General features: G+C 35.9%; 1 protein-coding gene across 11 annotated transcripts in view; it reads right to left on the bottom strand.

Annotated features, from left to right (window-relative positions):
- DENND4A (DENN domain containing 4A) overlaps nt 1-27,530 on the bottom strand; it is a 122,688-nt gene that overhangs the window by 67,529 nt on the left and 27,629 nt on the right. For 8 of the 11 annotated variants that reach the window (XM_081513805.1, XM_081513804.1, XM_081513803.1 and 5 more), the window contains exons 2-4: nt 26,212-26,288; nt 15,865-16,196; nt 11,466-11,715 (exon numbers count right to left, since the gene is read on the bottom strand). In XM_081513805.1, coding sequence (XP_081369931.1) covers nt 11,466-11,715; nt 15,865-16,175 — 561 coding nt within the window. In that variant the 5' untranslated portion in view covers nt 16,176-16,196; nt 26,212-26,288. The remainder of the gene's footprint in view (nt 1-11,465; nt 11,716-15,864; nt 16,197-26,211; nt 26,289-27,530) is intronic. The other 3 variants (XM_081513806.1, XM_081513801.1, XM_081513798.1) reach the window with 1 other exon arrangement.

A 27,530-nucleotide genomic window follows, 5' to 3' on the forward strand; every position in this document is an offset into this window, starting at 1 on the left:
AGGACAGATACTTAGCATTGAGAACAAATATATATAAAGAAAATATACTTACTTTAAGAAATACATTTTAAAAATATTGAGACTACCATAAAAACATCCATTTACTCACCATCCAGCTTTAACAAATGTTAACAATGACCATATTTGCTTCCAATATTTTAATGTATAAACAAAAAAATTACAGATTTAACTAAAGCCTCATCTTCCACTCCTTTCTGTCCTCTGAGTTAACTATTGGCCTGCAGCTAGTGCATTTCATTAACATGCATTTTTAAAATTTCTACTATGTAAATATATACATCTTTAAGTATATATCATTATTTTATATGCTTTATAATTTTACATAAATGGTGAAGTGCTGAATATATGTCTTTATGGCTTGCTTTCTCACTCATCAAAATGTTTTTGAGAATTAGTAAAATTGATACAGATCTACTTTCTTCATCTCAACTGGTAGATAGTATTCCATTAATGAAACACTTTACTTTATCCATTCCCTTACTGAGGGACATTTAGGTTGCTTCTTTTTGGGGGTGCTGTTATGAACAATGTTGCAGTAAGTTAGCTCCTCATCCAGAAATTTCCCACTTTTTTAAACTTTTTTAATATGTCCCCAAGCAGATTAGTATGTTAAATCATACTTATTTGGACATTAAGTTATGCTTATCACTCTGTTAGATTTTGTTTCTAATAAACATTTTAATATTCTCACATCAAAAGAATGGATGTATAAATTCAAGTGGATATTATGAGTGTTGGCAGATTGGGCTTTTATTTGGTGGTAAAAATTTTACAAAAGGTCCTGTATAGCAAAGTCCCAACTCCAGTTCCCAATAAGCCAAATTTGTAAAGATAACAAAAAGCCTTCAGTAACCTTTTGATAATAAAAAGGGAACTATATATGACCATGTGGATGTGGTGGAAACCAAAAGGAATATCCTAAAATAAAACACAAGGACTTAGAGATAAAGTAAAAGTTATAGGGCCCTGACAGAAAAGAGCCATGGATATCAAAACTAAATACGAGAAGATCTTCTAAATTTTTTCTTATAAAAAGGTTCGGTAAAAAAGAAAGTAGGAAGGGCTTTTGTTCTTAAAATACTTTAAATGTTTAACCCATAAAATATCCATACTGTGGTTTGCCAAGGCAAAAACATTTCTTCTGGAATTATGTACTTGATTTAACTATTTGCTTGGTTAAAAACTCTGCTTTTCTACGTAAACTTGCTAAATCAAATACTTACATTCTTGAAAGGCTGTAAAACAAGAACCATTTGTACAGAGTATTAAAAAAAAAAAATACTCTCAATGAGTCAAAAACTGAGGAAAAAGTCCCCAGTTAGTCCAAACATTTGGTGTGTGCATCAAAGCACCTGCTCTAAATATCCTTAACTACACAGTTTTGCAGTTTTGGACCACATGACATTCTTAAGTTCTCTTCCAGCTCTAAAATATTATTATTCTATTCTAAACAATGAAAGTCCAAATCACTTTGAGCTTATGGTCCAAAGCTTAAAAACTAGTCATTCTTGAAAACTTTTCCCATAAACTTAATAGAAGGTGGAGAAGTAGGGGAAATATATTTTGAGACCAAAGTTGTAAGCCTGGTAGAAAAATCATGTAGGAATTTGAAGAAAGACTCAATATGCATTTCCTCATGTTCATTAGACTGGTTTCGTTCTTTTTCTTTTTTCAGTTTTTTGTTTTTTAGGTTTATTTTCTCTTGGTTTCAAAAACTAGAAGATGCTTTCATTCAATCTACCTAATCTCTCCAAACCAAGAATAATCTATAATATAGCTATACTCCTGAGCATTAGCAACACATCAGTAATTTATTCCTAACCATTTCCTGATTATATACACATTCAACAGATATGAAAAGAAGTCTCCTGCATTGCATGTCTATTTTAATATTTCTGAAAGAGTTAGAAGTCATTGTATGTCTACTCTGAAGATTGAAATTTACTTTTACTACCTTATAGACAATAGAAACAGAGATTATTAATAGATATAAACCACAACCCATTGCTTAAAAAAAGACACCGACCACTAAGATCAGGACAGTTTCTCTACATTCAGGACTGATAACTAGATTTAAAGTAAGGAAATAAACATTTAAGAGGTTTTTATTCCTATGTTTCTTAAGGGAACTAAGAGAGCTTAAACATTGGGCAAAAATAAAAGTTCTTCCTTACTGTATGTTAATTATATCCCAATAAAACTGAACAAAAAGAAAAAAGAAAAGCTCTTTCTCAGTCATTAAATACACATAGAAGGGACTGAATAAGCAGAGTTAACTAAGGAGTAATTAATAATAGCTAACTTTTGTATGGAGAAGGCAATGGCACCCCACTCCAGTACTCTTGCCTGGAAAATCCCATGGACAGAGGAGCCTGGTGGGCTACAGTCCATGGGGTCGCTAAGAGTTGGCTATGACTGAGCGACTTCACTTTCACTTTTCCCGTTGATGCACTGGAGAAGGAAATGGCAACCCACTCCAGTGTTCTTGCATGGAGAATCCCAGGGATGGCAGAGCCTGGCGGGCTGCCGTCTATGGGGTCGCACAGAGTCGGACACGACTGAAATGACTTAGCAACAGCAGCAGCAACTTTTGTATAGCACTTATTATGTGTCAGGCACTATCCTAAGTTCTTTACAAATATTAAATATTTAATCTTCACAAAAAGCCTGTGATAAAATACTACTTTATCTTTGTTTCATGAATGAGGAAACTGAAGCACAAAGAGTCAAAGAACCTGTCCAAGACATGTAACTGGAATGCAAATACAGCAGGATAGGTGGAGTCCATTCTGTTCACACTAGGTTACACTCCCTCTCTCTTTTTTTTATGCTGCCTCTTTACTCTTCCATCAGAGAATTAATACTCTGACAACACTGGGATCAATACATCAGGGTAAGGAAAAACAGAAACTTATGTCTCTGGTTTTGGTTTCAATGTAACAAGTCTACCTTGAACACTTTGATTAACAAGACCTAGTGCTATGCTATGCTATGCTAAGTCGCTTCAGTCATGTCCGACTCTGTGCGACCCCACAGACGGCAGCTCACCAGGCTCTGCCGTCCCTAGGATTCTCCAGGCAAGAATACTGGAGTGGGTTGCCCTTTCTTTCTCCAGTGCATGAAAGGGAAAAGTGAAAGTGAAGTCGCTCAGTCGTGTCTGACTCTTAGCGACCCCATGGACTGTAGCCTACCAGGCTCCTCCATCCATGGGATTTTCCAGGCAAGAGTACTGGAGTGGGGTGCCATTGCCTTCTCTAATGGTTCCAAAAAATTTACTTTCAAGCTAAAACAAGCAAATCTACAAAATAAAGGGAAAAGTCACCAGCGGGAAAATGGCAAGTATCTTTGAGGTTGAACAGCCTTGCTAAAATACTAAACCAAATTTGAAATGAGGTTAAGCTGGACATTGTATAACAAAAAAGTTCAAAAACTCTTCTTGCCATCACTATCAGTACCACATAAGGCTTTTAAAACTCATTTGCTACCATGATCCTCTTCCTCCACCATAATCTCTCCATTGTCACACATCATCAACAAATCAAAATGCAAGGATGGGACAGAAAGTGGATAGAGGAGGAGGTTTCAGAAGTAACAGCTCAGGGGAAGACCAGAAGCAAAAAATGGCTTGGAATTTGCAAACTCCCCTGGTGGAGTTCCATGGTGACACCAGTATCACGGGAGATCACGTATGCTTCCTGTTCAAGTCTTCCTCCAGTTACATGAGCTCCAAAATTAAGCCCTGAGGCTTTGGAGTGGGAGCATTGACTCTAAGACCCTAGACTATCAGAGAACTAATCCTAGGGGCTATCAAATAGTGAGAACTCAAACAAAGGAAACCACTATAATACAACACCTGGCATCACCCAACCACCAATAGCATCCTGTGAAGGACCCCCTCATCTAAACAAACAAAACAAAAATACAAACCCAATCATCAGCAGATAGGATTACCACCTCACTCAGCCTTGCCCATCAGGGGAAAGAAAAACAAAGAAAAACTCAACACAAATCTCACCCTATATGAAGCTTACACAAACCACTGGACCAACCCTAGAGGGCAGAAACCAAAAGGAAGAAAGAATTCAACCTTGAAGCCGGGAAAAGGAGACCTCAAACACAGTAAGTTAAAAAAAAAAAAAAAAATGAAAAGGCAGAGAAATACTACACAAATGAAGGAACAAACTAGAAACACAGAAGTCCAAATAAATGAAGAGGAAATAGGCAAACTACCTGTAATAGAATTCAGAAAAATGATACTAAAGATGATTAAAAACCTTGAAAGCAAAATGGAGAAAATGCAAGAATCAATTAACAAAGAGCTAGAAGAATTAAAGAGTAAACATGCAGAGACAAACAACACAATTACTGAGATTAAAAATACTCTAGAAGGAATCAACAGCAGAATATCTGAAGCAGAAGAACAAATCAGTGAGCTAGAAGATAAAATGGTAGAAATAACTTCTGAAGAGCAGAATAAAGTAAAAAGAATGAAAAGAACTGAGTGTAGTCTCGGAGACCTCTGGGACAATATCAAACGCACCAACATTCAAATAATAGGTGTCCCAGAAGAAGAGAAAAAGAAAGGGTATGAGAAAATTTTTGAAGAGATTATAGTTGAAAATTTCCCCAACATGGAAAAGGAAATAGTCAATCAAGTCCAAGAGGCACAAAGAATCTCACACAGGATAAACCCAAGGAGAAACAGGCCAAGACACACACTAATCAAACTACCAAAGACTAAACACAAAGAAAGAATATTAAAAGCAGCAAGGGAGAAGCAACAAGTAACATACAAGGGAAACCTCATACATGTAACAGCTGATTTTTCAGTAGACTGCAGGCCAGAAGGGAATGGCAGGATATGTTTAAAGTTCTGAAAGGGAAAAATCTACAACCATGATTACTGTACCCAGCAAGGATCTCACTCAAAATTGATGGAGAAATCAAAAGCTTTTCAGACAAGCAAAAGTTAAGAGAATTCAGTACCACCAAAACAGCTTTACAAAAAATGTTAAATGGACTTACATAGTCAAGAAATACAAGAGAAGAGAAAAGATCTACAAAATCAACCCTAAACAATTAAGAAAATGGCAACAGGAACATATATATGGATAATTACTTTAAATGTAAATGGATTAAATGTTCCAACCAAAAGACACAGTCTGGCTGAATGGATACAAAAACAAGACCCATATATATGCTGTTGAGAAGAAACCCACTTCTGACCTCAAGACATATATAGACTGAAAGTGAGAGGATGGAAAAATATATTCCATGCAAATGGAAAGCAAAAGAAAGCTGGAGTAGTAATCCTTGTTTCAGACAAAACAGACCTTAAAATAAAGAAGATTACAAGAGATAAGGAAGGACACTACATAATGATCAAGAGATCAATCGAAGAGGAAGACATAACAATTGTAAATATCTATGCACCCAACATAAGAGCACCTCAATACATAAGACAAACACTAACAAATATAAAAGGAGAAGTTGACGGTAACACAATAATAGTAGGAGACTTTAACGCCCCACTTACACCAATGAACAGATCATCAAAACAGAAAATTAATAAGGAAACACAAGTCTTAAATGATACATTAGATGAGATGGATCTCATTGATATCTTTAGGACATTCCATCCAAAGGCAGAAGAATACACCTTCTTCTTAAGTGCACATGGAACACTCTCCAGGATAGACCACATCTTGGGTCACAAATCAAACCTCAGTAAATTTAAGAAAATTGAAATCATATCAAGCATCTTCTCTGACCACAACGCTATGAGACTACATATCAATTATAAGAAAAAAACTCTAAGAAACACAAACACATGGAGATTAAACAATACGTTTCTAAATAACTACCAGGTTACTGAAGAAATCAAAAGGGAAACAAAAAAATTTCTAGAAACAAATAACAATGAAAACACAACAACTCAAAACCTATGGGATGCAGAAAAAGCAGTCCTAAGAGGGAAATTTATAGCAATACAATCCTACCTCAAGAAACAAGAATAACATCAAATAGAGAGCCTAACTTTACACCTAAAACAACTAGAAAAAGAAGAACAAAAAAACCCCCCAAATTGGAAAGAAATCATAAAGATCCGAGCAGAAATAAATGAGAAAGAAATGAAAGAAATAATAGTAAAGATTAATAAAACTAAAAGCTGGTTCTTTGAGAAGATAAAACAAAATTGACAAACCTTTAGCCAGACTCATCAAGAAAAAAAGAGAGAAGAATCAAATCAACAAAATTAGAAATGAAAAAGGAGAGGTTACAACAGACAATGCAGAAATACAAAGGATTATAAGTGACTATTATCAACAATTATATGGCAATAAAATGGATAACCTGGAAGAAATGGACATGTTCTTACAAAAGTTCAATCTTCCAAGACTGAACCAGGAAGAAATGAAAATTATGAACAACCCAATTACAAGCACTGAAATGGAAGCTGTGATCAAAAATCTCTCAAAAAACAAAAGCCCAGGACCAGATGGCTTCACAGGAGAATACTATCAAACATTTAGAGAAGAGCTAATGCTTATCCTTCTAAAACTCTTTCAAAAAATTGCAGAGGAAGGAGCACTTCCAAACTCATTGTACGAGACCACCATCACCCTGATACCAAAACCAGACAAAGACAACACAAAAAAAGAAAACTATAGGCCAATATCACTGGTGAACATAGATGCAAAACTCCTCAACAAAATTTTAGCAAACAGAATTCAGCAACACATCACAAAGCTCATACACCATGATCAAGTTGGGTTTATTCCAGGAATGCAAGGATTTTTCAATATTCGCAAATGAATCAATGTGATACACCATATTAACAAATTGAAAGTTAAAAACCGTATGATAACCTCAATAGATGCACAAAAAGCCTTTGCCAAAATTCAGTACCCACTTACGATTAAAACTCTTAAAAAAATAGGCATAGAAGGAACCTACCTCAACATAGTAAAGGCCATTTATGATAAGCCTACAACAAACATTATTCTCAATGGTGAAAAATTGAAAGCATTCACCCTAAGATCAGGAACAAGACAAAGGTGTCCACTTTCATCACTATTATTCAACATATTTCTGGAAGTCCTAGCTACAGCAATCAGAGAGGAAAAAGAAATAAAAGGAATCCAGATCAGAAAAGAAGAAGTAAAGCTCTCACTGTTTGCAGATAACATGATACTGTACACAGAAAACCCTAAAGTTAATATCAGAAAATTACTAGAGCTAATCAGTGAATTTAGCAAAGTTGCAGGATACAAAATCAATACACAGAAATCACTTGCATTTCTATATACCAACAATGAAAAATCAGAAAGAGAAATTAAGGAATCAATCCCATTCACCATTGCAACAAAAAGAATTAAATATCTAGGAATAAACTTACCTAAGGAGACAAAAGAACTGTACACAGAAAATTATAAGACACTGATGAAAGAAATCAAAGATGACATAAACAGATGGAGAGATATTCCATGTTCCTGGGTAGGAAGAGTCAATATTGTGAAAATGACTATACTACCAAATGCAATCTACAGATTCAATGCAATCCCCATCAAATTACCAATGGCATTTTTCACAGAACTAGAAGAAAAAATTTCACAATTCATATGGAAACACAAAAGACCCCGGATAGCCAAAGCAGTCTTGAGAAATAAGAATGGAGCTGGAGGAATCAACCTTCCTGACTTCAGATTATAATACAAAGCTACAGTCATCAAGACAGTATGGTACTGGCACAAAAACAGAAATATAGACCAATGGAACAAGATAAACTCATGCACCTATGGGTACCATATTTTTTTTACAAAGGAAGCAAGAATATACAATGGGGCAAAGACAGCCTCTTCAATAAATAGATCTGGGAAAACTGGACAGCTATATGTAAAAGAATGAAATTAGAAACTTCCTAACACCACACACAAAGATAAACTCAAAATGGATTAAAGACCTAAATGTAAGACCAGAAACTATAAAACTTGTAGAGGAAAACATAGGCAGAACACTCGATGACATAAATCAAAGCAAGATCTTCTATGACCCACCTCCGAGAGTAATGGAAATAAAAACAAAAGTAAACAAGTGGGTGGAGAAGGAAATGGCAGCCCACTCCAGTACTCTTGCCTAGAGAATCCTGTGGGCAGAGGAGCCTGGTGGGCTGCTGTCCATAGGGTCGCACAGAGTCAGACACAACCAAAGCAACTTAGCAGCAGCAGCAAACAAGTGGGACCTGAAAGCTTTGGCACAGCAAAGGAAACTATAAGCAAGGTGAAAAGACAACCCTTGGAATGGGAGAGAATAATAGCATATGAAACAACTGACAAAGGATTAATTTCCAAAATATACAAGCAGCTGCTGCTGCTAAGTCGCTTCAGTCGTGTTCGACTCTGTGCAACCCCATAGACGGCAGCCCACCAGGCTCCTTCGTCCCTGGGATTCTCCAGGCAAGAATATTAGAGTGGGTTGCCATTTCCTTCTCCAATGCATGAAAGTGAAAAGTGAAAGTAAAGTCGTTCAGTTGTGTCTGACTCTTCGCGACCCCATGGGCTGCAGCCTACCAGGCTCCTCCGTCCATGGGGTTTCCCAGGCAAGAGTACTGGAGTGGGGTGCCATTGCCTTCTCTGATACAAGCAGCTCATACCAGGAAAACAAACAACCCAACCAAAAACTGGGAAAAAGACCTAAACAGACATTTCTCCAAAGAAGACATACAGATGACTAACAAACACATGAAAAGATGCTCAACATCACTCATTAGTAGAGAAATGCAAATCAAAACCACAATGAGATATCACCTCATACGGTCAGAATGGTCTGACCATTAAAAACTCTACAAACTATAAACACTGGAGAGGGTGTGGAGAAAAGGGAACACTCTTGCACTATTGGTGGGAGTGTAAATTGGTACAGCCACTATGGAAGACAGTATGGAGATTCCTTAAAAAAACAGGAATAAAGCCACCATATGACCCAGCAATCCCACTCCTAGGCATATATTCTGAGGAAAACAGGGTTGAAAAAGACACATGTATCCCATTGTTCATTGCAGCACTATTTACAATAGCTAGAAAACGGAAGCAACCTAGATGCCCATCAACACATGAATGGATAAAGAAGTTGTGGTACATATACACAATGGAATATTACTCAGCCATAAAAAAGAACACATTTAAGTCAGTTCTGATGAGGTGGATGAACCCAGAACCTATTATACGGAGTGAAGTGAGTCAGAAAGAGAAAGATAAATATCTTACTCTAACACACATTATGGAATATAGAGAAATGGTTCTGAAGAATTTATTTACAGGGCAGCAATGGAGAAAAAGACATAGAGAATAGACTTATGGACATGAGGAGAGGGGAGGAGAGGGTGAGATGTATGGAAAGAGTAACTTGGAAACTTACATCACCATATGTAAAATAGATAGCCAACATGAATTTGCTGTATGGCTCAGGAAACTCAAACAGGGGCTCTGTATCAACCTAGAGGGGTGGGATGGGAGGGAGATGGGAGGGCGGTTCAAAAGGGAGGGGATATATGTATACCTATCGCTGATTATTTTTTAATAAATAAAAAAGAGAGAAAAAATGCAAGGATGGAATGAAAAAATAGGGCATTTTGTATATGAATGGCTGTTGACAAGAAATGGTCATCTAAGTAGGGATCACATAGCTGCAAATAACTCTTAAGATACAATTGAGATATTATAGGTCATACATAATGGCCTTAGACTACTGGAAGAACTTTGGCTTTTACTACTATTAAGAGTGAGATGGGAAGCCATAAGGGTTGTAAGCCCAGGAGAGATATGATCTAAATTATGTTTTAAAAGGATCCCTCTTGCTGTGATGTGAAGAACAGGTTGCAGGAAGCAGAGGAAGCAGTGATCAGTTAAACCAGGGGTCTGGCAAACTATGGGCTGCATTCCACCCAAGGCCTGTTTTTGTACAACTGAGCTAAGACTGATTTTTATGTTTTTTAAAGATTGTTTTTAAAACAAAAGGTGAATTTGCAACAAAGACTGTATATGACCTGCAAAAGTTAACTTATTATTTAGCCCTTTCTGCAAAAGTTTGTCTAACTCCTGAATTGCAATAATCCTGTGAAGAGATGATCATGGCTTGGATCAGGGTTGTAGCAATGGAGAAGTTGAGAAGTATTCAAATTTTGAATGTTTTGAAATTAAAGTCAACAGAATTTATAGAAGAATTGAATGAGAGGTAGAAGATAAAGGTTAAGGATTACTCAGAGGATTTTTAGTCTGAGTAACTAGAAGAGTGGAATTTCCTTTTACTAGAGGAATAAGACTATGGAGATAAATAGATTTGGAAAGGGACACTAGGAGTTCGGTTTTGGACATGTTATATTTGAGATGACCTATTTGATAAGATATCTAAGAAAAAATAATGAATTAGAAAAATCCAGTGGGGACACAAAAATTTAGAATTAAATGATTAGATCATCAAGGAAGTGAGTTTAGATTATAAACATAAATGGTCTGAGGACTGAAATCAGGGACACTGTTGTGTAGAAGTTAGGGAATTGGGAAGGAATCAGCAAAGGCTTTCCTGGTGGCTCAGACAGTAAAGAATCTGCCTGCAATGCAGGAGACCCAAGTTAGATCCCTTGGTTGGGAAGATCCCCTGGAGAAAGGAATGGCAACCCACTCCAGTATTCTTGCCTGGAGAATTATATGGACAGAGGAGCCTGGTGGGCTACAGTTCACAGGGTCACAAAGAGTCGGACACAATTGCATCTTCTCTTCTTGCCACTGTTTCAGGAAGGAAGAAGTGATCATCTATGTCTAAATATACTGAAAAATTAAGATGAAGCATTGAATCACTGGATTCAACAAGAGAAATCTTGGTGGAATGATGGAAACAAAAGCCTTACTGGAAAGAGTCAGAGTGAGGAAGGAGATGGAATACAGTCAACTCTTCTAAGACCTTTTATTATAAAGGCAATCAAATGGGGGAATACATGGAATGGGATATAAAGATCAAGTAGCTTTGTAAAGATGGGAGGTATTGTAACACGCTTTGCAGGCTGAAGGAAATAATCCATTAGAGTGAAAAACTGATGAGTCACAAAAAAGTAGGGAGGATTGTTGAAGCCATGTCCTCATCTCAAATAGGTGAGTTTCTGGGATCTAGTGCACAAATGGAGGGGTTACCCTCAGCTAGCGTGTTACTTTTGCAGTAAGGAGAAAAAATTATTTTTTTAATTAAGAAAAAAAGAAAGAACGAAAGCTTTTTGCACAGTTCTTTTTGAAAGTACAGCTAAATTACTTTCCTAAAAATAAAATATATGACACCTTTAAGAAATCTATTTTTTAATTCAGTAATTGTGCTGTGCTGTTTTCCAAAGAATTATTTTAAATTATGCTCTTTTCATGGGTGGCTAATTTTATCCATGCAGAAGAGTCACTTACCATACTGTTATTGAGATTCTTGTCAACTTTGCAGAATGTGTGTGGTGGACTTTCTCCTTTACTGGGTATAATAATACATATGTCTGTAACAGCCAACGTATTCTGAGTCATGTTTTCAGAGGCTCTTCGGTAAGTGATATAAATTCTTTGTGATGAGGTACTGCCACTAATATTTGCAGGGCGTCCATAGGGAGTACTCTGGATAATTTCACACCCTTGTTTCAATCTTTCCTTCCAGTCATATAAAACCCTAAAAAATAAATTAGTACACAATTACAAAACACCCTCAAATATGAAAGGTAGTACTGTCAGGAATCAAACTGATCCTTAAATGTAGCAGATATTCCAACTGTACTGCAAGTTTGAATTGTACAGCCCCACATAAAATTAAAGAACAACTGTTTTCCCTACTAAAAATTAATAATGTAAGGAAAACACAGATTAACCTCTGTGTTTATTGACATAAATCACAAAATGGCATTTTGCAGAATGTGCCAAGGTATTTTAATAGATAGATGGACAGATAACATAGATAGGTGTATGTATGTATGTTTCTAAAACCAAGCATATTTGGAAAAAGCAACCTTGTATTTTGACCAAAGTTAAAAAAGTTTTTTAAGGCTTTCAAAAGAGAAAATGACCTCAAATCTATCTTTCATCAAAGTATAAGTGAAAGTTTCCCCATTCTCCTTTATGGTAAAGTCATAAGTTTTTAATAATAGACAGGCCAGGCATCCAATTCCTTAAGTTTTCTAAATATTATTACTTAAAGTACTTGGGAACACAAAGAAAATATCATGCTTGAATAATATTAGTTTATTCCCTCATAGAATTCACTAATTTGGACTTTAACACTGTCTTTGACCCTAGCCAAAAAAATTAAAAAATTTAAATTAAATGAAAAGTGAAGTGAAAGTCACTCAGTTGTGTCCAACTCTTTGTGACCCCATGGACTATACAGTCTATGGAATTCTCTAGGCCAGAATACTTGAGTGGGTGGCCTTTTCCTTCTCCAGGGGATCTTCCCAACATAGGGATCAAACCCAGGTCTCCTATATTTCAGGTGAATTCTTTACCAGCTGAGCCACAAGGGAAGCCCAAGAATATTGGAGTGAGTAGCCTATCCCTTCTCCAGTGGATCTTCCTGACCCAGGAATCGAACCGGGGTCTCCTGCATTGCAGGTAGATTCTTTACCAACTGAGCTATCAGGGTAAATATGTTTCTGCATTTGCTATAAAAAATTATTATAGAAGGCAATGTCCCCAACATTAATCAGTATTACCTTTTATAAAATCCCATTATACAAATAAAGTGAAGTGAAAGTCGCTCAGTAGTGTCTGACTCTTTGCAACCCCATAGACTGTATGGTCCATGGAACTCTCCAGGCCAGACTACTGGAGTGGGTAACCTTTCCCTTCTCCAGGGGATCTTCCTGACCCAGGAATCAAACCGGGGTCTACTGCATTGCAGGTGGATTCTTTACCAACCGAGTTATGAGGAGAAAAAAAATTTGACCAATTTTTGAAATGTTGTGCCAAAAATTGGTCAAATTTTTTCTAATATAATTTTTAATTTCCCTTTTGTCTCAGCTGTCAGCAAACTTAATGTTTTTCTTTCTTTTGACATTCTATTTTGAAAATTTAGAACAAAATTTGATGCTTAATTATAGCAGCTATGTATATCCCAATGTTAGCCTAACTGCTAAGTCCTCGATTTGATCTTGCTTTTTCTTTTTTTAAAAGACAGTTTTATTGGAGGATAATTGCTTTACAATACTGTGCTATTTTTTTTTTTCTTAATCCTAAAAAATGGCATTGTCAACCTATTACATATGGAATGGATAAACAACAAAGGTCTACTGTATAGCACAAGGAACTATATACAATATTCTGAGATCACAATGTAAAAGAATATAAATGTGTATATATATGAATAACTAATCACTTTGTTGTACAGCAGAAATTAACATTATAAATCAACTATACTCACAATTTTAAAAAATAAATAAATAAAATTTAAAAGGTATTTGTAATAGAGAAGTTAGACATATCGGGATTTGAATTCCTACTACCTGGTACCAGCTGTATATCTCAGGTTGTTACTTAACTTCTCTGAGCCTTATAATACTCAGCTATAAAATTTAAAAATTTAACTCATAGGATCTTGGCAGAATTAGATGAGAGTACAAGTAGGGTCTCCAAAATAATGCCTGGCACACAGATGCTCAACTGAAATCACGAGAAGAAAAATAGAACACACAGAGCAATTTTAAGAAACCACCATTTATCACCTCAAACTCTTAAAAGATACCGGAATATAAGTAGATTTGATATATAAGCTACCTATTTCCTTTAATCAGGTATTATGCTATCATATATATTGCTTGTTTTGCTGTTTTATATTGTTGGGTAACTTTTCCTATTTATTTAAACTGTAAGCTTTTTAAAGGCAGCAATGATTTCATATCCTCCACAATGACAAACATATGAGGATAGCCATAATAGTGGTTAATTTATTCATTCCAGTTCATGTCCTTTCCTGTTGGAAAATGCTTTCTACGTCTGGAAAATTTCTCATCTTTAATTTAGGCAACTCTAACACCTGAACAAGAATCTGCAACATTCCCTTCATTGTATCTGCAAGCTAGAATTCAGACAGCAATTAGTGATCATAGGAGCTACTTAACCTAATCTTTGGAAAATACAATCTAACAGTTGGCTTATTTTCCCAAGCCATTTACTAATTATGTAAGCTTCATATGAAGCAACATGGTAGCTGTTCTGAAACCCACTTAAAATTACAGCAATTGATTCATGAATTAGCACAATAAAGACTGAGTTTAATATAACTTGTTGCTATCAAACATTAGATAATATAATTTTAAAAGCAGAAGAAAGTTTCAGGAGCTCTTCGAGTTCATCCAATCTCCACTCAGGCATGAGTAAACTTGACTATTCACTTTCAGACTTAATATATTAGGAGATGGAACTTTTATAGCCCTTTGCTGATATTAGTAGGGACACTGCTATCTTCCTTATTTTTAACCAAAATATTGTAAGTTAAGCCCATCCTCTTTGGCATCAGAGCCATGGAAACAAGAAGGCTTAAAACTCTCAGTTACTCAAAAGGTTAAACGTAGAATTGTTGTATGACCCAGCAATTCCACTTCTAAGTATACATACAAGAGACATGAAAACATACATCCATATAGAAACTTGTACATTAATACTCCCAAAAGCATCATTCATAATAGCCAAAAAGTGGAAACCACTCACATATCCATTGTCTGATGAATGCATAAATAAATTGTGGTAGACCCATAAGATGGAATATTATTCAGCCATATAAGGGAACTGAGCACAAACACATATTACAACATGGATAAACTTTGAAAACTTTATGCTAAGAGAAAGAATCAGCCACAAGATAATCATATACAGTATGATTCTACTGACATAAAATGTCCACAATAGGCAAATCCACAGACACAGAAAGTTGACTAGTGGATTGTCTATAGGGAGAAGTAGACAGAAACTATAGTGAATATAGGGGTTGTTTATTTGCAGGGACATGATAAAAATGTTCTAAAATTTATTGGGTGATTCAACTCTATAAATAGACTAAAATTTACTGAATTGTACCATTTAAATGACTGAATTGGACAGTGTAAATTGTAAATCAGTAAAGCTACTATTTAAAAAGGAAACTACAAGTTCAATACAACAGCTTAAATAAAGCACTCATTTATCCAAGACCCTTATTTCACGCACACTGACTTAAACTCCCAACTACAAGGATCATTATAACTGATCCTTAAAAGTCATCTTTTTCTCATATTTTAAAAATAATAAAGTATATGATCAGAATAATACATTGATTTCTGATATTTTTGTGTAAATGTTTTTCAAATCATCTCCCCTATTTTTAATAGAAAGAACTCAGACAAAAGTGCTAGAACCTGTAGAACAAAGAGAGACACTGAACAACGGAGAAGGAAATGGCATAGCACTCCAGTATTCTTGCCTGGGAAATCCCATGGATAGAGGAGCCTGGCAGGCTGCAGTACATGGGGTCACAAAAAGTCAGACACGACTTACCAACTAACACTAACACTTTAACGCCCATGATGGATTTTCTAGCTGCAAGTCACCCTTTGAGGAACTGCCACATTTTGTACTGCTTTGTGTAAACATAAAGACAATATTTTAAGACAACAGCAACAAAAATAGAGACACTGAAAAGATAAAGCGAGCACAGGAAAAGAAACCATGATTCTGGATATAAATGTGTCTATTTTTTAAAAGTATTTATTAACAAATGAGTTGAACAGTTAACTTCAAAATCTACAAGGCATATTATTTGAGTCAATAACAATAATTCTTTTTAAAAAATACTTACCCCAGATCCGTAAGTGGAGGCTTATCTCTTCCTCTTCTATAGCAAAGGAAAATCTGTGGCCCCACAAGACTTCCATTATTGAGATCAGCTGACAGTCCCGTTGGGGTAATATCAATACATGTGTAATCCCGTGGCACTTCCTCTCCGAGAGATTTAATAATAACTGAAACATCTGTGATAGGCTCTTTTGGTTTGGCTACTTTATGACAGGCATCATTGAAGTGAATTTCTTCTTCAAGAGGCTTTGAAACATCAGTTAATCCTGCTACAACAAAGTAGTCAGCAACACGAGGCCCCTTATCTTCAATCATCTTCCATTACAGAAGGTACATCTAAAAGGAAAGTAAAAGACCAGTATTCTCCTGTAATAAGTCAAATAAATATAAGTGGTTTGTGTACAAATAAGAATAAAAACTAAAAAAAAGTATACTACATCTCTGATAAAACACACTAGTATTATACATTTCACTGTCATATGTTAAAAGTATTTTTAAAGAAACTGGGCTATATATAGCATTTGGAAAAGACCATGATGCTGGGAAAGACTGAAGGCAAAGAAGAGGGCAGGAGAGGATGAGATGGTCAGACAGCATCACTGACTCAATGGACATGAATCTGAGCAAATTCAGTGACAGTGGAGGAGCCTGGCATGTTGTAGTCCATGGAGTCACAAAGAATTGGACACGACTTAGCAAATGAACAACAACAACAATTTGATTATAAAAGTAATGCATGAATTTCCATTTTTGGCAATATGAAAGCTTAGACTACCTAAGTAGACAACAACAACAAAACACACATCTTTCTAAATGCATAGTGCTAGTCACTCAGTTGTGTCTGACTCTGCAACCCCATGAACTGTAGCCTGCCAGGCTCCTCTGTCCATGGAATTCTTCAGGCAAGAATACTGGACTGGGTTGCCATTCCCTTCTCCAGGGGATCTTCCCAACCCAGGGATCAAACCAGGTCTCCTGCATTGTAGGCAGATTCTTTACCGTCTGAGCCACCAGTGAAGACCTAAATGCATAGACTAGCTTGTAAAAATGTAAGGAAGGACTTCCCTGGTGACGCAGTGGATAAGAATCTGCTTGCCAATGCAGGAGACATGGGTTCAACCCTGGTCTGGGAAGATTCCACGTGTCACGAAACAACTAAACCTGTGCACCACAACTACTAAGCCCGTGTGCCACAATTACTGAAGCCCACATACCCTAGAGCCTGTGCTCTGCAACAAGAGAAGCCACCACAATGAGAAGCTGGTGTGCCTCAACGAAGAGTAGCCCCCACTCAATGCAATTAGAGAAAGCCTGTGAGCAGCAACGAAGACTCAGTGCAACCAAAAATAAATAAAAATTTAAAAAAATAATAGTAAAATAAAATATTTTCTTTAAATGTAAGGGAAAAACAAACAAACGAGCAAACAAACAGAACAAAAAAAGGAAAAAAAAAATGTCAGGACAGTTCTCAGGGTCACCAAACAGTAAGGAAACCGAAGGCCAGAATGCAACGTATAAGCTGATATTGGGTGGGAGAATTCTGCTGATCTCCTCAGTAATCAAGAGGCCTGTGTTTTTAAAAGGTATTGCAGGGACATGAGACAATGCATTGGGACCACATAAAATAGGGAATTGGAACTAAGACATCTGTATAAAGCCAAGAGAATCAAAGGACTATATCCTCTGTTAAAGAGTGGATTTTAAAAATTCATTCACTGCTGAAGGGAGATGATAAAGTTTGCTTCAATCTGGACCCTACTTTGAGGGGAGTAAAAAATCTCTTCTGAGAATGTATAACAAAAGGCCTACTCACACTTGAATTTGAGGTTTGACCTTAAGCCATCTGCATGGCCCCAGGAAGGTCCAAACTAAGTTATTAATAATAACTGTGTTCCCAGGCTAGTGATAATCCTGGGGAAGCACATATAAAACAGTTTTAGAGGGTACCCTCAACACAGGCTTTCCACAGAGAAAGTCCCACTGAAGATGACATCCTATTCTAAAATTACAAAACAAAATAGAAAAATCCACCCTAAGTGAGTTTTAGCAGATACAATAAATAAAAGAACTTCAAATAATAAAAGTAGGGCAGTGATTATAACACTAATACATGCTTATAACAAATTCAACGAAAAAAGTACACAACGTGAAATTTATCATGTATTGATATTCACAAACATTTAACAGCACAATCTCCTTTAGTTGTCTACTATCCCTTAAATCTTGTTTCTGGAACGAGGAGAAGACACCCCTTGCATCCATACTGTCATTACTAATATAACAATTATAAAAAACACTTTAACCTAAAACAGAAATTTCCCAACATGTGTCTCATGTTAGACTTAATTTCAATAAATGCACAGAAAGAATTATATGGGCAAATAAATTAGATATATATACTATATGCCTCTTTTATGTATTTATAAAATGTCAATACCAAAATCAGGTTGATTATATTCTTCGCAGCCGAAGATGGAGAAGCTCTATACAGTCAGCAAAAACAAGACTGGGAGCTGACTATGGCTCACATGATGAACTCCTTACTGCAAAATTCAGACTTAAATTGAAGAAAGTAGGGAAAACCACTAGACCATTCAGGTATGATCTAAATCAAATGCCTTACAATTATACAGTGGAAGGGACAAAGAGATTCAAGGGATTAGATCTGATAGACAGAGTGCCTGAAGAACTATGGACGGAGGTTCGTGACATTGTACAGGAGACAGGAATCGAGACCATCCCCAAGAAAAAGAAATGCAAAAAGGCAAAATGGTTGTCTGAGGAGGCCTTACAAATAGCTGAGAAAAGAAGAGAAGCTAAAGGCAAAGGAGAAAAGGAAAGATATACCCATTTGAATGCAGAGTTCCAAAGATTAGCAAGGAGAGATAAGAAAGCCTTCCTCAGCGATCAATGCAAATAAATAGAGGAAAACAACAGAATGGGAAAGACTAGAGATCTCTTCAAGAAAATTAGAGATACCAAGGGAACATTTCATGCAAAGATGGACACAATAAAGGATAGAAAAGGTATGGACCTATCAGAAGCAGAAGATATTAAGAACAGGTGGTAAGAATACACAGAAGAACTATACAAAAAAGATCTTAATGACCCAGATAACCACGATGATGTGATCACTCACCTAGAGCCAGACATGCTGGAATGTGAAGTCAAATGGGCCTTAGGAAGCATCACTATGAACAAAGCTAGTGGAGGTGACAGAATTCCAGTTGAGCTATTTCAAATCCTAAAAGATGATGCTGTTTAAGTGCTGCACTCAATATGTCAGCAAATTTGGAAAACTCAGCAGTGGCCACAGGACTGGAAAAGGTCAGTTTTCATTCCAATCCCAAAGAAAGGCAATGCCAAAGAATGTTCAAACTACCACACATTTGCACTCATCTAACACACTAGTAAAGTAATGCTCAAAATTCTCCAAGCCAGGCTTCAGCAATACGCGAACCGTGAAATTCCAGATGTTCAAGCTGGTTTTAGAAAAGGCAGAGGAACCAGAGATCAAATTGCCAACATCCACTGGGTCATTAAAAAAGCAAGAGAGTTCCAGAAAAACATATACTTCTGCTTTATTGACTATGCCCAAGCCTTTGACTGTGTGGATCACAACAGACTATGGAAAATTCTTAAAGAGATGGGAATACCAGACCACCTGACCTGCCTCCTAAGAAATTTGTATGCAGGTCAAGAAGCAACAGTTAGAACTGGACATGGAACGACAGACTGGGTCCATATCGGGAGAGGAGTATGTCAAGGCTGTTTTGTCACCCTGCTTATTTAACTTATATGCAGAGTATATCATGAGAAATGCCGGGCTGGATGAAGCACAACCTGGAATCAAGATTGCCGGGAGAAATATCAATAACCTCAGATATGTGGATGACACCACCCTTATGGCAGAAAGTGAAGAAGAACTCAAGAGCCTCTTGATGAAAGTGAAAGAGGAGAGTGAAAAAGTTGGCTTAAAGCTCAACATTCAGAAAACAAAGATCATGGCATCTGGTCCTATCACTTCATGACAAATAAACGGGGAAACAATGGAAACAGTGAGAGACTTTAATTTTTGGGACTCCACAATCACTGCAGATGGGTGACTGCAGCCATGAAATTAAAAGACACTTGCTCCTTGGAAGAAAAGCTATCACCCACCTAGAGAGCATGTTAAAAAACAGACATTACTTTGCCAACAAAGTTCCACCTAGTCAAAGCTTTGGTTTTTCCACTAGTCATGTATGGATGTGAGAGCTGGACTATAAAGAAAGCTGAGCACAGAAGAATTGATGCTTTTGAACTGTGGTGTTGGAGAAGACTCTTGAGAGTCCCTTGGACTGCAAGGAGATCCAACCAGTCCATCCTAAACGAGATCAGTCCTGAATATTCATTGGAAGGACTGACGCTGAAGCTGAAGTTCCAATACTTTGGCCACCTGCTGCAAAGAACTGACTCATCTGAAAAGACCCTGATGCTGGGAAAGACTGAGGGCAGGAGGAGAAGGGGACAACAGAGGATAAGATGGTTGGATGGCATCACCAACCCGATGGACATGAGTTTGAGCACGCACCAGGAGTTGGTGATGGACAGGGAGGCTTGGCATGCTGCAGTCTATGGGGTCAGAAAGAGTCGGACACGACTGAGTGACTGAACTGAATTAAAAAATATTAAAGCCTCAGAAATTCTCTGATAAACGTGCCTGATTGATTTTGCTTTTATCCACGATTTCCCAAGTCTATTTCAACAATGAACCCTATTTTCCAACTTAAAAACTATGAGAAACCCTCAGAACATGCTTTAGGAAATGCTATTTAAAGTAAATAACCTTTTTTATTATATGTGAAATAGATCACCAGTCCAGGTTCGATGCATGAGACAAGTGCTCAGGGCTGGTGCAATGGGATGACCCAGAGGAATGGGATGGGGATGGAGGTGGGAGAGGGGTTCAAGATGGGGAACACATGTAAACACATGGCTGATTCATATCAATGTATGGCAAAAACCCTATATGCGAGACAGAATAAGAGACACAGATGCATAGAACAATTTTATGGACTCTGAGGGAGAAGGTGAGGGTGGGACGTTCTGGGAGAATAGCATTGAAACATGTATATTATCATATGTGGGGCAGAGCACCATTCCATGTTCGATGCATGAGACAGGGGCTCAGGGCCGGGGCAATGGGATGGCCCGGAGGGATGGGATGGGGAGGGAGGTGGGTGGGAGGTCCGGGAGGGGGAACACATGTGGACTCATGGCTGATTCATGTCGATGTATGGCAAAAACTATTACAATATTGTAAAGTAATTAGCCCCCAACTAAAATAAATAAATTTATTAAAAAAATAAAATAAAATAAAATAAAATTCAGAAAAATAAAAATAAAAAGGTGCCGAGAATGGTCAATTAAAAAAAAAAAAGAGTAAATAACCTTTTTTGTATACTATAAAATATCTAAGGGCAATAAACTCTCATATAATATATTTGTGTATAAGTTATCACCATTTTCATCATAATCCCAAAACTCATTTAGTTTTTTATATGGCTAATGTCATGGTTTTCAGAATTCACGTCACACACATATTTTGGAACTTATATCCATTGCTCAAATGTTCTCCATAAATATTCTCACTATTTGCTTAGAAAACATGCCTAAAGAAGGATCAAATGTCCCTCCTTGTTTTATTTAGGTATATATGGCTCCTGTGTAGCAATTTCCTAATATATAAGATTTCTGCACAAAATAAAGAGCTTAAACTTTCAGAAACCTCTTCCAGACTGACAGTAAAGAGAAAGTACTAAACAGTTCTTCTGACAAAATTCTGTTAAACACTGTTACAGGTGTTTACCTGCCTATTACAGGTGTTCTACAAAAAAAAAAAAAAAAAAGCCGACAACACACCCAGCTCACTATCTCTCCGTTTTTTAAGGTAGGAAAACAAAAAGAGTTTTTAAAAACACTTTTGTATTTAACTTTTTTCTTCATTAAATAGTGTTTGAAAATAATTCTTTAATGGCTATATTTTAATGGGCATAACATTATTGACCTATTTCCTTACTGCTGATCATTTACTGTATCTACTTATTTTGCTAAGATAAATAAGTTTGAACATAAACCTCCGGCTACAACTCTTATCATTTCTTCAGGGTAAATTTATTAAAGTAGAATTTTTGGGTCAAATAGACATATACACTTACAGCTTCTATAAGTGTTCATTTGCTTTCATGTGGGCATGAATTTTAAATTAAAAGCTCTTGATAGGCACAAGTCTTAAAGAGTACCTTAGTAGAACACTTTCTTTTCATCATAATGAAGAGATTAAATATTCTTTTCCCTAAACTCTAACTTCACATTATTTAAACTAAAGTATACAGTTACTATTACATACAATAAAGTTTTATGTCTTGCTATGCAGAAAGAAGGGAATGAGAATGGAAATAGTACTATGATGAAAACATATATATTTAATAGGTTCTTCTGCAAGCTACTACCTTAGCCATTGGAAATAAACAGCTATTATAGTATTAAGCAGATATTTGGGGAAAATTGTATGAAAATCTTGTTTGTTACATCTTCCTGGCTCACAAATTTTAATAGCTTGATTTGATTCACAATGAATATGGTAAATAACTACTAAAAGGGAACAAGTCAAAAGTTCTTCATCAATACATATAAGAGTAATCAGGAAGTTCCTTGGTGGTCCAGAGGCTAAGACTTGGAGCTCCCAATGCAGAGAGCCTCGGTTCAGCCCCTGGTTGGGGAATGGAATTGCACATGCTGCAGCTAAAGGATTTGCATGCCACAATGAAGATCAAAGATCTAGCATGCCACAACTAGGATCCGGTGCAGCTAAATAATTATTTTTTTAATAGAGCAATCAATTTTAAAGTGGTGATAAAATCCTCTTTTATTAACAGAAAAGTAAATTATATATCACTTCAGTTATCTTGCCTTTTATTCCATTTATTCATTTAGGTGTGGAGAGTGGTAAGGAAAGGAGCCAAAATATGTGAAGGCATTCTCTAATGACCAAGTATATAAAGTCAAGAGCATCGCTGGCAACATCCCATATGACTTCTAGATCTCAACGTTCTTTAATTCACTCAAGAAAAATTTATAATACTGAAAATGCACCTCTACTTTTTATTTTAAATCATCTGTTTATAAAGTAAGTTTGAGGTTTAGAAACTAGGGGTTAGATACTGTTACAAATTACAAGGCAAAGAAAATAATGAAAATCTTTAACACAGGGTAGTTATTTCCTAACAATTTCAATAAATCATGAGACTTCCATTGGAGTGCGAAATTTCCAATCCTCACAGAAAATAATAAGCATATATTAAGACAAAATGCCTTATGTTGGTAAGAGCCAACACAAGTTACTTGGGAAGAACATTTAAGGAAAGCATGCATAGTCATGCACAAAACTTGGACTTTCAGTGGAGAACATCAGAGCAAAACCCCTGAACAATTAGGAGGTTTTCTTTTTTATTTTTTTTGGAGGTAAACTTTTTAAAATTCATTTTGGAAACTTGGGGCCACACAAAATAAGTATTTGATCCAATAGTTCTCTAAGTAATCATAGTAATGTAAACCCATGAAACAACTTTACTAAAGCTTGAGTAACAATACCACATCGTTAAACAGTTATGGTTTTTTTTAATTCTCCTTTGTTCAACATGATACAGATTACTTAAAGAATTAGTTCATAATATGTTTACAGACATCTTTTCAAAATTTCACATACCTACTTGGTGTATTTAATTTCAAATTACATCTATTTTCTTTGAGATTAGAAAACAAGAAGGATGTGCTCTCTATTCCTAAAAGTTAATGAGAACGAAATTGAGAAATCATTACAAGAAAGCTCTTACTCATTCAGCAACTAATGGAGACTGACTTGCTTTTCTCCCTTTCAATCTCTGCCCAATCAATTCAGATTCTTTTTTATTTCCTCTATCACTCCATTATGTCAAGTAGTAAACCATTTGCTATCTAGGCTAACTCTAAGGACAAGAAAAGGCAAGAGTGGAAATCAGAGGCAACATTTTAAAGATATATGAAAAACAAAAATATCAGAACATAAATTTTGCAAAATTATAGACTTACTGAATTGGTAAAAGGAGCAAAGTCTTTCAGATAGGGCCTAATATAGACATAAACTCAAGATTATACATGAAAATGGCTGATAACACAATGGACCAGCTCAACGGTCCCTCACTCCAGTTCACTTAAATAAGCTGGAAGAAATTTTATTTTTAAAAAAATAAAATTTTTTAAAAAATTAAAAAAAAAAAAACCCACTGTAATTTCACAGCTAAAAGCCTAACCAAGCTCATTGTTTCTTACATTATCAAAAGTGGAGACTCTCATTCCCATCTTTTTCTAAACTTCATCTCTCATTTTTCTTCCAGCCAAGGTAATCTATCTACTGTACTACAAGTACACCTTTGCTCTTTTCCTTTGATGATACACTATTACCTTTTTCTAGTTAATATATGTTCATCTTATTTTTCAAAACAATTTAAATGTATGTGGATTTTCATTTAAACTTTATGAATTGTACAAAACAGAAGAAAAAGAAATTCAATAATTCCACTCACAATAATAAATCTGGTTTATATTTAACTAAGTTTCCTAGTTTTCTTTGAGCACAGAATACATCTTTCTAATCTTCATCTCCCTCTCAGTCACTAAGTCGTATCCGATTCTTTTGCAACCCTATGGACTACAGCCCGGCAGGCTTCTCTGTCCATGGGATTTCCCACGCAAGAATAATCGAGTGGGTTGCCATTTCCTTCTTCATGGGATCGTCCCCAAGCAGAGACTGAACCCATGTCTCCTGCATTGCAGATGGATTCTTTACCTGCTGAGCCATCGGGAAGCCCTCATGCACAGTTATAATACAGAAGTATTTTTATTTTATTTATTTAATAAGCATTAGTTGGCTATAATCTTCATAATTATATTAAATGACCACATAATACTCCATTAAATAGAAATAGACACTATAATCAGTACCCAATACTTCCTCTCCCTGCTAGTGCCCAAAGTACGGTAGGTAGGTGCTTAAAAAAATTTAAGTGAATAAATAGTTCACTTTATAAACTTCACGTATATAAACTTCCTAAATGTAATGTCTTTTTTCTATAATTCAGACTCAATTTTCTGAACCTCGATTACCTTAACTACTATAGCTATTGAATGTAGGATAAACACAGATAAACTTGATTTGAGTCTAACTTATCAGGGACTTGGGCAAAAGTAAAAATTTACTGAATAAGTAATTGATTCATTCATCCAATGAATTTTTTATAAATAGTTTTTCAAATCTAACACTATTCTAAAGGTCGATTACAATATCGATGAAAGCTAGAGTATGCCTTCTTGTTAAGCTTTACCTTTCCAAATCTCTCCATTCTTTTATTCCACCTCTAGTCATTTTTTCTCCTACCACATTTCCAGATTTCAATGGCTTGCCTTCACCCTGCCCAAAGTTTTTCTACCAGTTTCTCCCTAAAGCCCCAAGGAGAGAAGTGATTCCTACTTTGTTTTCCCTTTCCCCCAGCTCCGTGAAAATTGGCACAAGCTGCTTAGAAAATGGCATTCTAGGAAGATTTTGAAAGGAAAAAAACATCTTATTTGTACATCATAATTAACAGGTTTACTTTTTTTTTAAAAAAACAGTTTAACCCACCCAAGCCAACTGACTTTTTAAAAGTAAATTTCAGTAACAAAAACTGATGGAGTATGTGGGGCAAAGTTCTTAAGCAAGGGGGGGCTTATTTGTCTTCTAGACTACTTTGAAACCACTTCCCCTCTCAATACCTAGTCCCAAGCAAACATCAATAGCAAAAAAAATAAAACCACAATATGTAATTTGGCAGCTCCCTTTTGAAAGATTACCAACACTTAATTTATATTAAAAAAAAAAGTTAGGACAAGAATAATAGACATTTAAAGGGGAAGAGATCTTTTCATTAGTGATAGTCTTAACCCTTACTTTAGAGCCAGAGAAACTGAAGCACAAAAGGTAGCTTACTTAAGGATACCTAGTTAGTGGTAGAGCCTGGGCAAGCACTCAAGTCCCTTAATTTAGAATTCTTTACACTTGGAGATGCTATTTCTAAGATGCTTCTAAAAAACAGTGTTGAATTAATACTGACCCAGGGGTCACTTGAAACATCTTCTTTTAACAAGTTATTTCATGTCACTTGTTACTTACAATCATTACTTGGTGAATACATGCCATTCTTGTTAAGAGAGCTGATAAATTAACATTTCACTGTGTTTATATAGCAAACAGTTAATAAAAACAAATATAAATGTAAAAAAAAAAACTACTTACACATTACTGAAAGTCTCTCTGAAAATGATGTCAGATCTCAATTTGTGAATTCTGCAAGCCTCAGAGTTTGAGAAATACTGTATTAAAAAGAGTAAGAATTGAGCTCAAATTAATTCCAATCAAGTATTTTCCCCTAAGATGCCTGTGGATACTTAAAAGTTCTGTTAATAATGATAATTTTCAAACAAAAAGATTGCATGTATTGTTTTCATATGGTTAAGAGTCAATAAGTAATTTTCATATACCAGCTCTTCCAGAAAACACATTTCAGTCAAGAATAAATAACGCTTAAAAAATAGATAAAGGGGACAAAGAGAGAAAACAAAACAAAAAAATAAGGGCACAAAAGAGTAAATGTGTACAAAAACAAGAAGAAAGAAAAACACGTCCATTTCTGAGACATTATGTATAGTATCTCATTCCTAGAAGAAAAATTTAGGCACAAGCACAAGAGGAAGAAACCATAGTTTTAACTAATACTGAATATCTAATAATAACAGGGAAATAGCAGCAGCAGCAGACACCAGATTAACCTAACTTGGTGGATCTTTGGTGGGTGTCTGGGAAATGGGAGAGATGTGGGGAAAGGGCTAAAATCAATTAAAGTGTCTTAGGGTGGAAAAGTGGATAAAAAGAATGAATGCAAAATAACGTTAAGTACAATCTTGCTACATTTTGGACTGCTAAAAATGATCGAGATAGATATGTATGTTTTAAAAAGTAGGACACTACTCCACCTCAGATTCACTGAATATCTTCAGTCAGTAAATATGGAATGGTGGTTCAGATGGTAAAGAATCTGCCTGCAATGCGGGAGACCTGGGTTCAATCCCTGGATTGGGAAGATCCCCTGGAGGAGGGCATGGCAACCCACTTCAGTATTCTTGCCTGGAGAATCCCCATGGACAGAGAAGTCTGGCGGGCTATGTCCATCGGGTTGCAAAGAGTCAGACACAACTGAGCGGCTAAGTACACCTATTTTTCAAATAATTCTAAAATCTTATTGTGTACAGGCAGCAAAGAAATAATGTAAATACAGACCTGCTGAAACAATTTTTAAATTCAGCATCAGATTATCACAAAATCGTTCTAGTTGAAATACTCGATGTATATGAAAAATACTGGAAAAATTTGAAAACTGCACCTCCTATTTTATTGGTAGAATATCAGGCTTGTTTGATGCAACTATAAATTATGAATGTAGTATATAATCAATTTCAAACAAATTTTCTGCACACTGAGTTTCATTATATAGTAAGAACATTTTATGACAATGACTTCTATATACCTATGCTCCACTAAATATTTGTTACTAAAAA

This window comes from Giraffa tippelskirchi, chromosome 7 (assembly GCF_054371585.1).
Source record: "Giraffa tippelskirchi isolate mGirTip1 chromosome 7, T2T-mGirTip1v1.2.pri, whole genome shotgun sequence".
Taxonomy (NCBI): Eukaryota; Metazoa; Chordata; class Mammalia; order Artiodactyla; family Giraffidae; genus Giraffa; species Giraffa tippelskirchi.